Source organism: Pinus tabuliformis, chromosome 3_1 (genome assembly GCF_031772625.1).
Source record: "Pinus tabuliformis cultivar Carrire ecotype Pingquan chromosome 3_1, CPIR1, whole genome shotgun sequence".
Classification (NCBI taxonomy): domain Eukaryota; kingdom Viridiplantae; phylum Streptophyta; class Pinopsida; order Pinales; family Pinaceae; genus Pinus; species Pinus tabuliformis.
Genome location: NC_142301.1, coordinates 542,585,696 through 542,603,610, shown reverse-complemented (window position 1 = coordinate 542,603,610; position 17,915 = coordinate 542,585,696). Strand labels below are relative to the sequence as shown.

Sequence of the window (17,915 nt, the reverse complement as noted above, 5' to 3'; positions counted from 1 at the left end):
ATTGGAAAACCAAAGCAATTCGACATATACAAAATTACTAGATGTTGGCCAACCCAGTACTACCTTTTCCCATTTTAAATGCATTTTAAATTTACGAGTACAATTTATATAAATATTAAGATATCACTCATAATCATCGCACAAAATTTAAATATGCTAAAAAAAATAAATATCACAAAAAAAATTCAGGAACCATTCATTTATAGAACCATATCAAAGGTTACAGATAGCCATATTGCACCCTTCCAATCTCGCCTTCGACGTTGGAATATTGGGTTTCTTATTTTCTTGTTGTTAATTGCAACTATCTCAAAAATGGGTTGGGGCAAATGGGACTGTGTGATGGCTGTCAGCGTGTTGTTTCATTTACTCTCTGTTATTGCTCAACCAGGTGAGTATTTCTATCTTTGTAAACAATTATGGTGGACGCTCTCAAGGCCGGGATTTCTTGAGTTTCGTTAATTTTCGAATTATACTTGAAATACTGTGTTTTTATAATATGTTCATCAATAGTTTGATGTTTATATGTTGCTTTGTTTGACAACTTATCCTTTGAGCTCTCAGGATTTCTGAGCATAAGTTGCGGAGGTAATACAACTCACACTGGCAAAAACAACATAACATGGGTTAGTGATGCTAATTACATAGACGTCGGTGTGCCAGCAGACATAGGGAAGGCATTCCTAGGATCCTACTTGCAAACTCTACGGTTTTTTCCAAAGCCTCTCAGAAAGGCTTGCTATCACTTGCCTCTGGTTCCCAATCTGCCTTACCTCGTGAGGTTATGGTTTACTGTTGGAAATTACTCTGGATTACAAAATTTGTCAAACTTCACCTTCGCTTTCTCTATCGAGACACTGGGTATGTTGGCTGTGCAAAACATACCAATCACAGACCTGACAAATATAGATCCATTCTACTATGAGGAAGTCTTTGTTAGTTCTGGGAGAGTGCTATATATTTGCTTGATCAGAACCTCGGAGACTAATGATCCCTTTATCTCTGCTATCGAGTTGAGGGCCCTCCGGTATGGCATGTATCATCAAGCTAAGCCAGGAACAATGTTGAGTCTTGGAGCAAGAAGCGATTTTGGTGGAAATAAACCGTTTGTGAGGTAAACCTATTGAAACTTGTATGTTTTGCGTATGGAAAATGTAAGCGCAATAAGTTTTAGGTGCCATATATGAGGAAGAGATGCTTACTGCTGACGCTGTTCTGCAGGCGTGATTCTCTTTTTTGTAGTCTGAATAACTTTGCATGATGAAGCAGGTATCCACAAGACGAGTTCGACCGCCTGTGGAGACCACAATTCGGAGATCAAGGTGCAAAGGCCGAAAGTTCGAAACACCCCATTTCAGCATCCCATACCCAAAACATTCCTCCATCTTTCGTGATGCAAACAGCCTATGTAATTACCGGTGAAACTTTATTGGTAGACCTATCGGGAATTGTACTTGAACGTTCCCAAGCATTATTGCTGCTCTATTTTGCAGATATCGAGCCGGCTGATATGACCCTTTCCTTTAACGTTTCGATAAATGGACTATCAGCCGGTCCTAATATGACTCTGGCGCGAAATTATTCTGCGTTAGAAACACAAGTTCTGGTAAACACCACAGAACTCATAGAAGTGACACTATCGGCCGTCAACCATTCAACTGCTGCCATACTCAATGCTTTCGAGTATTACGCGATTATTCCAACCCAACTGGCAACATATTCAAAAGACAGTAAGTGCGCTTTACTCGTAAAATAATAATAATAATAATAATAATTCAGGTTGAAATACCTCATGTTAAGTTTAACGAATTTGTGTTGTCTGCAGTTGAAGCTCTCCAGGCTCTTAAAACAAGGTTTAGCGTAACAGATTGGATTTCCGATCCTTGCTATTTGATCGAGTGGAAAGGAATTGTCTGTGATAACAGCTCTTCTTCCGTCAGAATTTCCGAAATGTAAATTTAATTGTTTTCTTTCATTATTTATATTTGAAGTTGTAAAACCGGCCGAACTTATCGTTCATAATATAGGAGGCTAAGAGCATTTTGTGTTGGCAGCAATTTGTCAGGATGGAACCTAACAGGACCGGTACCTGATATTCTTGGAGAATTGACTGCATTAGTTAGCTTGTAAGTAAAATTATATGCTACTCTTTGTGTATCCCTAACGGCAAATATTATCCACCTCTGAAATAACGTTAGCCATTAAAAAGCGCATCAAGGCATATGCTTGGCGAATTTCAATCCTGTAGGAAATCTAACCTTTTCGAAATTAGCGATAGAATATAATATATATGTTTACGGCCATTCTTCATATCTTCCCCAAATGTAATGTAAAATAATTGATGGTGCAAAAGGCTTATCATACCGGAAGTGGCACTCATCAGTTCGTGTTGCCATTACCAGGTCACTTGAGAATAACCATCTCACCGGACCGTTGCCCGATTTCTCCAATTTAAGCAAGTTGGAGAGACTGTAAGTTTCTTCTCAATTTAAGCCACGCGTTTTCACAAAACCATACCTATCTTCATTTTAATTAGAAGCACTACAAAACATTATTTCGCTTATTGTGCAGACATTTACAAAACAACAACTTGACCGGTAGTGTTCCCCACTGGCTTTGTCGACTCGAAAATCTTCAAGAGTTGTATGCCTCTTTCGTCCTTTTATTTAAAATTTGTAGTAAAATCATACAGCAATCTCTTTGTTTTCTTTTTGGTCATTGCCCCAGGTTTATATAATATACAAAACAATACTTTGACAGGTTTATAGAGAACAATAGTTTCTGTGGCGTAATTCCTTGCAATCTTTTCAACAAGCATTCACTGAAATTCAGGTAATTATTTATTTCTTTACTGCCTATAGTCAGCCACAGGTTCCAATTCTATTATATGCAAGTTAAGAATTATCGCCATGTTTACTCTGCTAATGAAGTTCAATCCATTTGATGGAAACAATCGTTCGTTTCACGTGTTCCAGATACTCTGGGAACCGCAACCTACATATCCCGTCGAATCCAAACAAGAACAGATGGGGACTTTTGCTTGGACTAATACTAAGTGTAAGTCTAGTCATCGGGTTGGTGTTGATAGCAATTATTGCTGTGCGTCACAAGAAATTCAAGAGAAAACAGAGCAGCAGCGTGGAGAAGGATTCAAAAGATGCCTTGGACGAAGGTCAGGAAAAATCCTGAATTTTAGTATTTCTAATAGTAGGATTTCCCCTCGAATTTAGTAACATTTGACTCTAACTTCGTTGCGCTAGATAAATTGCAGACACCTCATCATTCGTAATGCCAAATACGGCAAAGTCCCGCGCGTTTACTCTAGAAGAGATAACGGAAGCCACACAAAACTTTAGTCAGAAGATTGGGGAAGGGGGTTTTGGATCGGTTTTCCTGGGTAAATTGCAGCATGGAAAGGACATAGCTGTCAAAGTGCTGTCCTTGTTTTCCAAACAAGGGGTTCAGGAATTCCTGAATGAGGTAGCTGGCATGTGATATGGTTCAATTTTTGGATCCAAACTAATAATGTCGAATAAAATTGACCCTCGTTAGGGTGCTCTCATTAGTAACCAGAAAAAATATAAATTATTTATATGTGCTTTTGAAGTTCATGTGATGGCTTTTCTTGATGATCAGGTTGATCTTCTTTCTAAAATCCATCACAAGAACTTGGTGTCTCTACTCGGCTACTGTAAGGAATCAAGAGAGCTTATGCTTGTCTACGAGTACATGTCTGGAGGGTCCCTAAAGGACCACCTCTATGGTAAATATTTTGCACCAGGACATGTTTAATTGAGTTGGTGGATATTAGATTATTATATATGCTAAGCAGCTAAAACTTATATGCCCTTTTGTTTAATTGCCAGGCCCTTTAGCAATTCTTTCTCCGATAAATTGGATAACTAGGCTCAAAATAGCTTTAGATGCAGCAGAGGGTAACTCTTTTCTGTCATTTCATTACATGATATATCGTTTGTGACATAAACGCTCGTCGGCATTATCTATTTATTAGCATATTTCCTTAGCTTATTTCTGATCTCACCCACCTGCGATTTCTGTTTGAAGGACTGGAATACCTCCATTTAGGTTGCACCACAAGGATAATTCACAGGGATATCAAGAGCGCCAACATCCTTCTAGACAAAAAATTCAATGGAAAACTGGCCGATTTTGGCCTTTCCAGAATGACAATCGATGGGGAGGCTTCTCATGTTACCACTACAGTGAAAGGAACCTTAGGATACCTGGATCCAGAGTATATTAAACATACAAGTCTTTGCAATATTCTTGAGGCTTAAGCAATTAGATTTAATACCAATAGAAGAAGTAATTTATTTTTGTTTGTTCTGTGTCACTGACTTTTTTATGGGATTTTCTACAGGTATTTTAGCACTCAAATGTTGACGGAGAAGAGTGATGTGTATAGTTTTGGAGTGGTTTTGCTGGAGATGATTTGCGGTAGACAGCCCATAGACGCAAATCTACCTGAAGAGCAACTAAACCTTATTCGATGGGTAGGAAATCTGATTAACAAATACCACTTTTAAACTACGCAACCACATAATTTAACATGGATTTCCGAATAAAATTTTGTGTTGTATGCTCTTCTGCACACTAACAATGATAGTTATTCCTGTATTGATTACAGGTGACACCGTATGTGGAGATGGATGAAAATCCTGGCAAAATGGTGGAAATCGTAGACAAGAGGTTGGGTAGAAATTACGACATCGAATCCATCACTGTCGTTGCCAAGTTAGCGATCCGATCTGTTCAGGCCGACCCATCCTCTAGACCGAGCGTCCATGAGATAGTGGCAGAGCTCAAGAAGGCTATCAAGCTTGAGAAGGATAAGGCTTCTCCAATTTCGAATATCAGTATCGAATATGGAGATTTAGATGTCAGCCTGACCAGTTTATCTGTAGACTCCAGTGTACCGAAGGAAATGGATTCGACTGAAAGCAGCTCCAACAGGTTCTCTACATTATCTCAAGGATGATAGTTAAGTGATGGATGGGAATGGCATATATTAAGTGTCATTAAGTTAGTGCTCAATAGAAAATATTGAAAAACCAATTATTTATTAGTGATAGAATATAAATAAATGACCACGCTGAGTCACGTCAAGTCGAAAAACACTCTGTTTTCACTATGTTCCTATCTAAAATTAACTGTTTTCCAATACGCCGGAGAAGTTAGTCGCTACTTATTCCATGTCTTTATGGATGTATACATATTTATTGTGAGTGAATATATATGCTTTTAAATGCTATTTCACTAGCGATTGATATATTTTATTGTATACTCATTATATATGTTTATTCTTTAATCATTAATGTAGTTGTTTCGTATTTCTTACTTAAATTAAGAAAGTGACCAGATGTATTGCTTTATTATTAATGTAGGTTTATGTTTATGTTCATGTTTTAGGATTCAGTCATATGTTACAATTTCGCTAGTCACTATGTATATTGCCTTGTTATTAATGATCGCTTATGTTTATGTTTTAGGATTCGGTCATAGGTTACAATTTCACATTTATATATTTTGTATAGGTTATTTGCTCTTCAAACATAAGAATTTAGAATTATTGATCCTTTCATTTTATTATCTATAATTTTAAGTGATGTTTTACTAGTCATTGATCTCTATATTTATTATAATGTACTATGTATTGTTCTTCTGACTTATGCTCCCTAATCTAAGAAAGAGATATTAATATATATTTATAATAATATTTTTTAAAGATGATTTGATGAAAGTTTATTTATATATATATAATTAAAAAATATTAATTAATATATTTATAAGCATATTACTCTATTATTATGAAATAGTAAATTAAATGCCAACTCAATGTTATTGAATGTTATTCATTGTCACAAAAGTAATTGTATGTAATATTCTTACACACACTAATCAACTTGGTTGTGTGTAAATATCCTTTGATGCACTGAATGACTATGAACAAAGATATGATGATACTTCATCCAACTGATTACGATATAATGATACATTACTCTAAATGTATACTGTGATATAATGATACTTTACCTTAATATTGAATGTAAGTCCTTATACCAAATCAGTATAATTTCTCACTACCACGTGTGACATTCTCTGGTTAATGTTTCTCTCATTCTAAATAATTATAATTATTTAAATGGTTGAGAGAGGGAAACAAATTCCATTGCTTGAGGAAGGAGATTACTTGAGGGAATTGTGATTTTAAAAATATTAGTCCTAGTTGTTTGAGTGGTTTTAAAGGGGTTGAGTGTGCCATAAATTAACTAAAAGAGGGAGGGACAAGCCTAGGTGTCCACCAGCTCCAACAACAAGCAAGAAGAGGAGAACACTTAAAGGTGGCATGGGCTACGTTGTTATGAGAGGTTGACTGGTGTGTTATCATGGAGAATCATTCACGATTGGTTGGTTCAAGGGGAGGACTTTTGTTGACACACTCTCACTCATGCATGAGGGGAGGCATATACAGAGAGAACAAGTTCTCTAAGAGCATACAAAAGCAACGAAAGGAAGTGCGCAAAGAATGTTGCAGTAAGAATAAGAGAAATACCTCCAAGGGTGGAGGTGAGAATGCAGAGAAGGTAGCGACAAAAATTCATTGTTTTTAAGTGTTAGAGAGATTAAAAACCAGTTGAAGAATCCTCATAGAGGCTTATTATGTCAAAGAATTATAGAAAGCAGTGACTTTCGTTAAGGTTGAAGAACAACTACAAGCTTGTGGATTTATGAACCATTGGCTTGGAGAGAAGCACCCAAGTATTTGGGGAGCCAATGAAGCACAAGATGATGAGAACATTAGTGTTTTTTCTCACCGACAAATTATCTAGTAAGATAGATTTTGTGGTCCTATGATGGTTTATCCACTAATGAACCTTCCTTTATCATGGACTCTCTTCTTGCGAAAGTGAGTTGAAATCCCTCTATATTAGCATCTTGGCATGCATGTTTATTATGTATAAAATGTCTAAAAAGACTAAGCAGAATTTTGTGTAGTTGGGGGATGAAGAAAAATTGGCCTTATGATATCTTGTTTTAGTTGTTTATTTGTTGAAATTTTCCCTCAGAAAGCACTCCTCAAGCTTCATCTTAGGGGTCACAACAACAAGTAATAATCGTTGTAGCTCATCTATAGTTAGGTGGATATTTGAAGTCCTATTATCAGTTGCCAACCTATTTTCTACATGAGATAAGTATTTATTCATGCTCCTTATGTTTGAAAGACATGTATAAGTGCATGGTAATGGATCAATGGTCCTACAAATATTAACGAATGTAAATTCCTACTTGTTAATGGATATTTGATTTCCTATATGCATGTCTAAAAAAATGGTTAAATTCTTGTAAGTGTTGTGTGAGCATAAATTTTTATGTTACTTTCACAAAATTGACGAATACGGTTTGCTAGATTGCTTGCTAATTATTTGCATTGTGTATGTGGTCTAATTGGTTATAAGAAATGTGTTTAGGCAATGTGAGGGAGTTGTTCAAGTTCCCTGTGATTCTAAAGAAAATCCCATGAATGCACATTCACTGAGTGTATATTTTAGGGCATGCTATTTTTCCAAGTTCCATCATTAGAACTCCTCTACATCTTTCAGTGAGTTAGTTGAAGCTTGTGGCATATGTGAAAAACTAGAAAGTAACTTGGAAAAATTATAAGTATAAGAGGCTTGAAAAATATGTTTGAGTTCACCTATATGACCCAATAAGTTGAGGGTCAGGAGGGTTAGTTAGAAAGGTCATATTTTTGGTGAAGTTGTGTTCAACTCAAGGTGTGTAGGTTGAACATTCGGGAAGGCCCACTAGTTGGGAGTCGACCAAGTCAGAGTCAATTTTCTTATTTGGCCCTAGAGGTAAGGTTGGACAGGACCTCTAGGTCAGGGGTCGAATCCTCTAGTTAAGCTAAATTTTTGTACAGTTATGGAATAGGCCAAATTTGATTATTTTGAGGACCCCATCTGTCCACAAGGATTTGTTCATGATGACAAAATAGGCCTGCTAGTTGTTGTGTAGGCTATTATGTGATTTCCACGTGGGAATCATTCATGACATGGAAATGTTATAATTGGTTTGTTGTTGAATTGTCATATCTTTTGATCCATAAGTCAGATCGAGGTCAAATTTATATCATTTGAAAGGCCTTAACGAGATGAACACAATAATTCTATCTGTTTTAAGTTCTAAAATATTTGGAAGAGAGAAAACAATTTGATGCCATTTCCATAAATTGGCCATGTGGATTTAGTCATCATCATAACTACCTACTCCTAACCTTTGTTTTGGGTCGATATTAGGTAACTACCTCCTCCTAACCTTTGTTTTGGGTTGATATTAGGAGGGGCTAAGTTACAAAGTGGTATCAAAGATTCCACGTTCCACACTCGGACTTGATGGCATTTATCGTAGAAGTTACCAAGAAAAGGGTGAACACTAGACCTTTGAAGATCTAGTGTGGTTTTAAAGCCTTGTGATAGGTGTTATAAATATGGCTGCTATTGTGAATGAATTATGTGTATGGTTTTGTGTCTCCTTGTATTCTTGTGACCTGGGACTAATAATGTATTTGTTCCCATTGATATTAATGAGCTAATAAAATTGGAATGTTGCAGCTATCTGTGCACAACAAATTTCCATTAGTAAGGCAAGGTGATGTTGTTTATTAAGCAACTAAAGTTTGATAAAATTTAAGAGTGATATGTGTGTATGATAGCACATAAAGACACTAATGCTTGAACATATGAATTTTAAAGACCACATGAACAACAAAGGGTGGTACAACATGTCAGGAAAAATATTGAGGGGGGGTGGGGGTGGTTCAATCAATTTTTTTAATTCACTTTAATTTCCAATTTCATGTTCAAAAATATGTACGTCACTATAATCCACATTTCATAAAAATTTCACACTGGACCCACACCAACAATAAGAACAAACCAATATGCCAAATTGAAATACAAAATCTCAAAAAATGAATCACTGAAGTACTATGAACTAGCTAAATCAATAAAACATCAAGCTACTGAATGCAAAAGCCAACCAATCACTGATTAACTAGATAGTCATCACTGAAACAATGTGTGGTCAATGAAAACCATAAACAAATGAACTTCAGAATATATATGCGGTTGTTCTAAAGAAAACCCGTGTATGTACACATCTACTATGCATAACATCTGTGTACAGATCTCAAGTCACTGAATATTGAAATAGATTCAAACTTAATTAAAATATTGAGTCGCAACAACAACCAATCACAGATATATCAATACTAACTCATTGAATACCAAATCATAATGCAACCTCATCATTAATTAATATACCAATCTATAAACTAATCAATCCAATCGATACTGCCGGATACATGTCATGCTTATCAAGACCTCATTGATAGGCAACAACAAATATGACATACATCATCAACTGTCATCATCATCAAGCAACAAATCAAACATTAGTACATATATGCAACCTCCATAAAAAAAATCCATGTGTGTATGCAATTACCATGCATAAAACTTGCAAATATATACAAACATACTAAATAAATATCAAAAAATTTATATGCGATAGTACTGAACTAGATTCATGTATGTACGCAAACTTACTGAAGAAAAGTGGCATATAGATATTAAATTACTAAATCAGATCTTTGTTGCAAATCACAACATACTTTCTTCAAATTTTACTATGAAATCATATATCACTTCAAACATTTTCAAATGGATCTTGCATCATTAGATATTCAAACATAAATAAATCAATCAAGTATAACCATTAGTACTCAACGAACTTTTAGATTTCCTAGATCTACTTCATCTTGTTGCTCACTGATGCATACTTGTCTTAGATTATATCACATATGAATAAATCATTCACTTGCACACATAACATCTTGATCTCCATATCCTTGTATAATTTTTTCCTTAGCCAATACCATAGGTAAATCCTTTTCTAATGTTGATTGTATTCATTAATGGGATCAAATAGATGTTGGCACAATAATTAATATGGGAAATTACTATGGTAATGGTCTATTGTATCCCGTTTTCCATGGTTCATATTCTCTACGCAACTTTTTTTCATAGTACCTGCTTATGTACATGACTCTTCTTCACAGGTACTTTGTATACTTCTCAAACTTCACATTTTCCATCCATCTGTAACTGAATTTACATTTTATTTTCATATCCTATGTAATCTGTATCAATATTCCTAATATCTGCATAAGTTCCATAACCATCATATTAAGCAAGTTGACATCAAGGATATATTTGATAAGAAGGTTTCCATCAAGGACAACACATTAGCCATAATGCCAACATTATCCCCCTTTGGACTTGATAACAACCACTTTGGTTTTTGGAAACCATGTGCAAACACCTACAAACACCAAGTATTCTCTCCCCTTTTGACATTAATGTAGGTTTTAACCCCATACAGAAATTACCTGCATACGAATTCTAAAAAACACAGAAAAATAAGCAATGCAAGAACATAACACATAAAACACATATACAGAAAGATTTTCCCCTAGATCCCAAAACTGGGACTACCCACTTGATTTTTCATTATATTCCTTTCAATGTTACAATACATATTTATACATGCCGAAGCATCCAATACCATGGACCGAAAACCATCGCATCCAAAACCATGGATCGAAAACCATAGGTAGGCTTGCCCAACCTAACATAGGGTCCAAAAAAAAAATTTCCCGGGGCACTACCCTGGACCCTGTAGAGGGGGGCTACCGCCCCCCTCAAACCCCCTACTGTGCAATTGGCGCAACGAAGGGGGCGCTCTGCCCCCCCTCTCACCACTCAGTTCACTATGTAGGTTAGTCGTGGAAAGAATATAACATAACCCAACATTCTCCCACTTGTTGTTTTCTTTCCATAGGGGGCCATAGGAGAGCTTAGTCATTTTTCTAGCCCTGAAACGCCCATTATTCTCTAGACCAAGAGAACTTCTCAGAGCTCACAGATTTTGTCAATGCATCTGCAGTATTCTTTAAAGTGTCCACCTGTTGGCTTATATGGGCTTGACCCAGGTTTGGAAGAATTATTTAGCCAAACAAATCCCGTGGATACTGGCCCCTTTGGCAACAGCCCGTGAAGCATGGACTGAGGTCTCACCCGAGGTAGTAGAGGAGGGTGCTGGAACCAGGTTTCTACACCTTGGGGATGTCTTGGATGTGGTTTGGGGCTCACGCGTTGTTCTGCAGCCTCGCGCTATGCCAGATCCGTGCAGATCAGAATACCCTTATCATGCTTCTCACATATGGAATCACTTATTACTGGTTCATTAAAATGGTCTTTAAGCAAACATTTATTACTTTTGGTTACTTCGTGCATCAAGATTAATCCAGTTCACATGAATTCAACCGTAGCAAATGAAAAAATCATAACAGTTCATTTACCATAAAAGAGTAAAGTTGCAACCAACACGGAATTTAGAAGAAGCTTATCTTTATTATCAATCTTCCATAATACATCCAGATCCACCCTACGCACTCAGCTACAGGGGTCCGCACACATAGTTGTGGACTTTCCAGGCCTCTATGCACACAGCTGAAGAGCCTCTACCTCCTACCCTACTCCCTTGACTCGGACTTACCACTGCTTGTAGACTATTCACCCATTACATCATAGAACCAAAACTCCAAAAACTGAACTGCCTTTCCCTCATAGATCCTTGCTCTATTTATACTTTCGCTTGCTCGTGATCTCACCGCGAGCCGACTCTATTACTATTTTTTTACAATATTTTAGGGCGGACTACCCTTTGACTCAACCTCCTATAGCTCGCACTTTTTGTGGAGTCTTTTACCCTAATATTACCCAAAATTCCTGGCATCACACTCCATACTCGTTCCACGGGGCTTGCACTACCCAACAGTCCCCAAACACAATCATTGTGACTCGTCCCGAGTCACTGAGCTAGTGCATCCATCTTTGTGGGAAGATCAGTCAACAACTTGCGTGCGTCACTGGTACTAGCAGTAAATTCTTCCGTCATGCGCTACATCTGTTCTACTTATGGTATCAATATTTCTGCCCCTATCTTGGCTTCCTCCTTCCTATCACATTCGGCCTTCATGTGTGCTACCTTATTCTCTATGGTGGTTGAAACTGTAAATGCCTCGTCCAACCATGGCTGGATATGAGCTTTCACCATGGCTTCCCTCTATCTCGCAACTTCTACTTGGATTTTCATGTCCTACACCTACCTCATCTTAGCTAACCGTTGTGGGATAGCAACAGTCTGTGCAGTTCCCCAGAGCTGATCTTAGGCATGTTGAAGTTCTCAGGCCTCTACTTCCAACCTGCGGAGTGTGTGATCTTCTTGAAGGATAGTGAGCATATCAATCAATTGAGTTAGCAATGCGGTACATTCTTCAAGTGACTGTGCAATCATTGCGCACCCCATATCAATAATGTTCTTGCACTGTACTATGACCTCTAGCGGTGTTGGTGGTGTGACCTACAATTTCAACTCAGTGATCTACGCGATGAGTTCGAGCTGCAGCCGTGCGGCCTCCTCTTTTTTCCTTCGAAACTTTGTAGCCAATGTACGAACCTGTGCTTCAACAGGCAAGTCCCTTGTAATATGTAACACCTGAGCACTCAAACAGGCTTCAACTACTACCTTTTCCATTTGCTATTTTTGTGTGACTGCTTCATCGCATTGGAGCCGTATCTATTCAATATTAATTTTCTGCTCTTGGAGTATCTGGTCGACGCGGCCAACCCTTGCACGAAGTTCGATTGTGATGCTGTTGTGGAGTTTTTGCAAACTATCGCGTGGGAGTGTAGCCACATTCAGTCCCAATCTAGTAAGGCATTCTAATATTACTTGTTCTTTTGATTGGTTGGTGACCAATGTGCCTGCCAGGATCAGAGTAGATTGAGCAACCTGGGCCTTAAGCCATGGTTCTGTAGCTGTCATACTAGAGCCTTCTATAGAAACACTAGGGCCTACCTACGCAATTCTTGATCCCAATTCGCATAACTATGTCTGGAGCTCCCCCAACACAATGTGCTGCTCTGACATAGCCTCATCGACTGCCTCCTGAGTAGCTTCGTGAACGATGTTTTCGATATCATTTAGATTTCCCTCCATTAGGGTGGTAACTTCACTATTGGTCTTAGATGCTTTTTCTTTCTTTCATGCCTTCGGTCACTCAGGTGTGGCTGAGCGCTTTAGTGGGGTACTGTTATAGACATTTTTGTGCCTTACATCTCTGAGCATGAAATGTCCATAAACCAAGGGATCCAAAGTCCCTAAAAGTATTGTTCCTGCCCCTAAAGGAACAAGGTCAGTAAACTACAGCTTCTCCCAGAAGTTCTCCACTAGAAACTGCTCAGAATCAGTCAAATCAAGATCATTTCAGTGGCTCCACTAGCTGCCTATGTTGCATAGCACCCTAGTACACTAGCTAGGTGCGTTGCAACGCACCTAAATGCACTACCAGGGTGCGCTAAGCGGGAAATGACAAATGGCAGTGCCATTCCGCAAGGTGGAAAGACAATGGAAGCTTCCAGAATCTTCCTCCATGACACTTGCCTCACTGAGTTCGACCAAGGATGAGTAAGAGGCTCTCAGCCTCCAAGTGGAAGCAAGAACTGACAGAGAGAAAGGACACTAGTCAGATGACAAGCTGACTCATCCTCTTTGCATACATCTATATATGGATCCCTCATCCCAGAGATCCAGAGGCTGGAATTTTGTACATTGTAGAGAATTGATGTTGGTTTGAGATTGAGATCAGTGCATTGGGTGATTTATGCTTTGTTGGAGGTGAAGAAGGGATTCCTTTGCTGGGAGGTTGATGCTGGATCGGGACTCACTTGGTTGTATCTCCTCCTGGATCTTCTTGTTATATCAATAAAACTATTTGAGTTTCTCCTACATGCTTGTGTATCATTGATGTATGTTTCATTAGTATGTTTAGCTTAAATCTGATCCTAAGCTATTTATGAATATGAATCCATGTCTTTGTGTAGTTTTCCTCTTCTGTGATCTTGCAGGAACTTGGTGAAGCTGGGCAAGTAAGGGAGCAGGTAGCTGGAAGCTGTCAAAGAGAAGAGAAACCGGATCAAAGGACTAGCGCAAGACACAGGTTGGTTCATCTCATTTCTCTTCATTTGTAATTCATAAAGAAGAATACAAAAGTAGTTTTCTCTATTTGTTGCTAAGGCACTGTCACACCTTAGGTGGATAGGGTCGTCCTGAATAGGCACTTTTCCCCACAACAAAATGGCGACTCCGCTGGGGAAATCTGTCTAATTAGTTTATTTGTGCTTCTCTTACTGTTTGTTTCATAGACTTAGAAGTAGCAATCGAACTGCATTTGCCATTTTCAAATGCAAAGTAGACAACTGCTACTTCAATCCACTCACTGGATTTGTTTATGATTTGAACAGTGGATTCACAAATGATCTGATTGCCCTTTGTGATAGCTCTTAGTCCTCCTTTAAATCATCCCTCTGATTGTACCTTACTGATTGCTTTTACTCGGCCAAAAACCATATATTAAATTGCAAACCGTGACCCAGAACCCAGATAGAAGTCTCGTTTCTGCCCCAGCGCAGGCTTTGTGAAGAGGTTCTACATTTCAACACAGGTCCCGAGAGGGCTACCTGCGCTGCAATTCAGTTTCTCTGTGCAACAGGTGCGCTGATCAGCCCTTGCATTGTGCAGCTGAGGTTCTTTGCTTCATTTTGTCCAGTTTTTATCTCTGATTTTTGCAGCCTATGACCAGTGAGTGTACCTATCTGAAAACCCCTTTCCTCTGCCTTAATTCCGCCTCCTTTGTAAAACAAGACCATAGGTGTTTTTATGTGTTTGTGGCATCATTTACATTTTTCCATTGAAAAAGTGAAATAGTCATACTGTCGTCCTTTGATTTAGATCTGTCGTAACTGTTGATTTTGGTCTTAGGGGAAAGTTTATTTGCTATTGACAGTTGATTATACTTTTACTTTTGCTTTTGGTTTGAATTTGTCACTTTCTAGTGTCGAAACAAGTGTTATTTCGAAAATCGTAAAGTGTCGTAATCGTCTCTACCTTTTTGATTTTGAAAAGAAGCTTGTTTGTGTTTATCATTTGAAAGCGAATTCAGATTTGTACATCAACTTTCTTTTTAGGCATCAATATTAAGAAAGTGAAAAACAAATACATGCACTTGTGCATTTGCATATTGATAGTTTGTATGGTTTGATTTAGGAAAAAGTGCATTTACAGTGTGCTCTTTGCTCTTTGAGAAAAGATTGTGTCTTTCTCTTCCCCTTGTAGCTAGGATTTTCATTGTCGAAAAGAGATAAAGATTTTCTTATCATCTTTAGATTGCATTTAGGAATTACATCTACATCTCGTGGTGAACCCAAAAGGCAAACTTCTAAGAAAGATCAACTTAAAATAAATTGAATGAATCTAACAACGCATTGGAACTTAACGCACAACATAGAGGTCTAGGCTAGAGACATGTTCCGGCATCATAAAGCCTGGTAACTGTTGTCCTCACTGATGGTTGGGTGATTCCTCCACTGTGAGATGATAAGTGCCAGTACGGATTTGTGCTCCCACGTACCGTCGAGTATATATTGGGAGACCCCTATAGGCTTAAAACCTTTATCCATAGGAAGCCGTGTCGGCCGCCCTACTGATCGCAATGCACCGAACACAGCATTCAGGAAGATTGACTGCCGTACCGTAAAACGTATTCTGCAGTTTTGTTATTGGTTTGGCACACCCTCTACCTAGATCTCCAGAGCAGTCCCTTTCGTTCCTTTTCAGACTCCTTAACGGAAAAGGTCCATCTGAGCACTTGTCACTTCAGGCTCATTAAAAATCGAAGGAGACTAGAGTCATCTTTTGTTTTTACTCGACTCTTAAAAACTGAAAAAACAAGTTGTGTCTAAAGCGTCTAAAATTCATTCAATTCGGAAACATACTTCCCCTTTTGTATTTTAGTTGATCGAGTAATCCGCAATCATGGAAGAAAGTCAATTGAAACCTCGTCGTTCGCGGAGGCTTACGAGTCAACTGTCTTTGTCTCCGGAATCGAAACCAGTATGGACAAAGCGAACTCGTTTAACCGGTTCCAAATCTCCTATCAAAGTTAGAACAAGTGTTCCAACGACAACAGAGATTCTGGTTACTCCAAACATTTTTGGGACCCCTGCCTCTACAGAAGAAGTTCAACGGCCACAGAGGGACAGTGATACTGATCCTAGTCTGAGAGTAAACACTTGTGTTACCGAACCAGTTCCATCTATAACCGGTTCGAAGAGTCTTGCTCTTCAAACATCTGTCGCTGTCGATTCCACACCTTCTTCGGCACCAGAAATATTTTACGGACCTGACGGTCTTCCCCTTCCACCTGGTTTGATTGAAATCGAAGAAATTATAGAAGATCCTCAAACAAGTACTCCAACTCACTTTGGGGTCGGGGTCACTCTATATCCTTCTTCGTCAGAAGTTAGTCTACCACCAACGGAAGTTCCTGTAGAATCGCTAGGGAATATTTTGGATAGACTACAAATGTCTGAACAACCGTCAACATCTAGGACTGTGGCACCTGACATAGCGAGAGCAGAACTCCCTGCTGTCACTCCGACAATGTTCGCCGACATACCATCTGTCCCAACTAGCTCTCAACCGCTAGAAGGAGCCCACTTAGGGGCTATTACGACAGTATGGTCTGTTCCTGTTTGTTCCTCTGGAATAATATCCGGCAACTCTTATGTTGGGTCTCAACAAATTGATCCATTTGGAGGTCAATTTGGGCAATCAAGTCCCCAAGGGCAACCAATCCCCTTGAGTTTCGAATTACCACCGTATGGGGGGCAGTACGCCCTTTCATTACCCCCTCCGGGAGAATTTCCATACGGGAGTTCACAACAATATTCAGGTTACACTGGAATTACTTCAAGTGGTTGGGTACCTATGCTACCTCAGCAACCAAGAGTTGTGTATTCAATGCAACAATGTGTACCTATGTCGAACATCCCGACTACACCAGCTATTGTGACAGTGTCACAAGTTCAAACACTGCTTGTTGTATGTCAACCTCAGATTTCTCAGGTTGTAATGCAACAGCCCCTTGACCCTGTGACTCAACCACAATCACCAACTAGTTGGGTGACACAGGTCCAAACGGGTACTATTACCCCACACCTTGGTCCAACGGTTAGTATAGTGCAGCAACACATGGCTTCATAACCGTGGCTGGTGCAATACCAACAACCACAATTCCAACAAGTATACCAAGGTTCTGAGCAGCAAATCTTTGCGAACAGTGGACAACCTTACATTCAAAACGGTCAAAACCAACCATTTTACAATGGTCATGTCCACCAACCTTATCAGTCATACCAGCATCAAATGCATTATGCTGGCACGCAAAGACCAACTGCTCAGGCGATTCCATCGTATCCTGGGTATGCTTCACCTAACCTGAATCAGCAGTTACCATTCGTGGCAACTTTAGAGTTACCTGATTTACACCGGTTAACAAACGATCCAATTGCTTACGCCCCTTGGTGGCCAGCGATTCCACATAAACTTCCATCAGATATTCCTAAATTTAATGGAAATTCGGGTGAAGATCCATCGAATCACTTGATGACATTTCATCTATGGTGTTCGTCAAACACCCTAAATGATGATTCGATAAGGCTTCGCCTCTTTCAGAGGACGTTAACGGGTCCAGCGGAAAAATGGTATATTGAATTGCCTAGAGCTTCGTTCGACAACTTCAGTACCTTAGCCACAACCTTTTTAACCCATTTTCAATTACCGATAAGGTATGAAACGGGAACGGAACTCCTTACCAACTTCAAACAGACAACGGCCACTCACATATCTGATCATATACATGAGTGGCG

General features: G+C 38.8%; 1 protein-coding gene across 1 annotated transcript; it reads left to right on the top strand.

Moving 5' to 3' along the window:
* Positions 1 to 234: 234 nt before the first annotated feature.
* LOC149188187 (putative LRR receptor-like serine/threonine-protein kinase At1g67720) lies at positions 235 to 5,214 on the top strand. Its single transcript, XM_089412954.1, has 15 exons — positions 235 to 391; positions 565 to 1,114; positions 1,270 to 1,730; positions 1,826 to 1,952; positions 2,055 to 2,126; positions 2,403 to 2,471; positions 2,572 to 2,643; positions 2,761 to 2,832; positions 2,976 to 3,172; positions 3,272 to 3,480; positions 3,637 to 3,763; positions 3,867 to 3,935; positions 4,066 to 4,255; positions 4,382 to 4,514; positions 4,649 to 5,214. Exons 1-15 carry the CDS (start codon positions 316 to 318, stop codon positions 4,997 to 4,999), a joined length of 2,775 nt encoding a protein of 924 aa, XP_089269080.1. The 5' UTR covers positions 235 to 315; the 3' UTR covers positions 5,000 to 5,214.
* Positions 5,215 to 17,915: the final 12,701 nt, after the last annotated feature.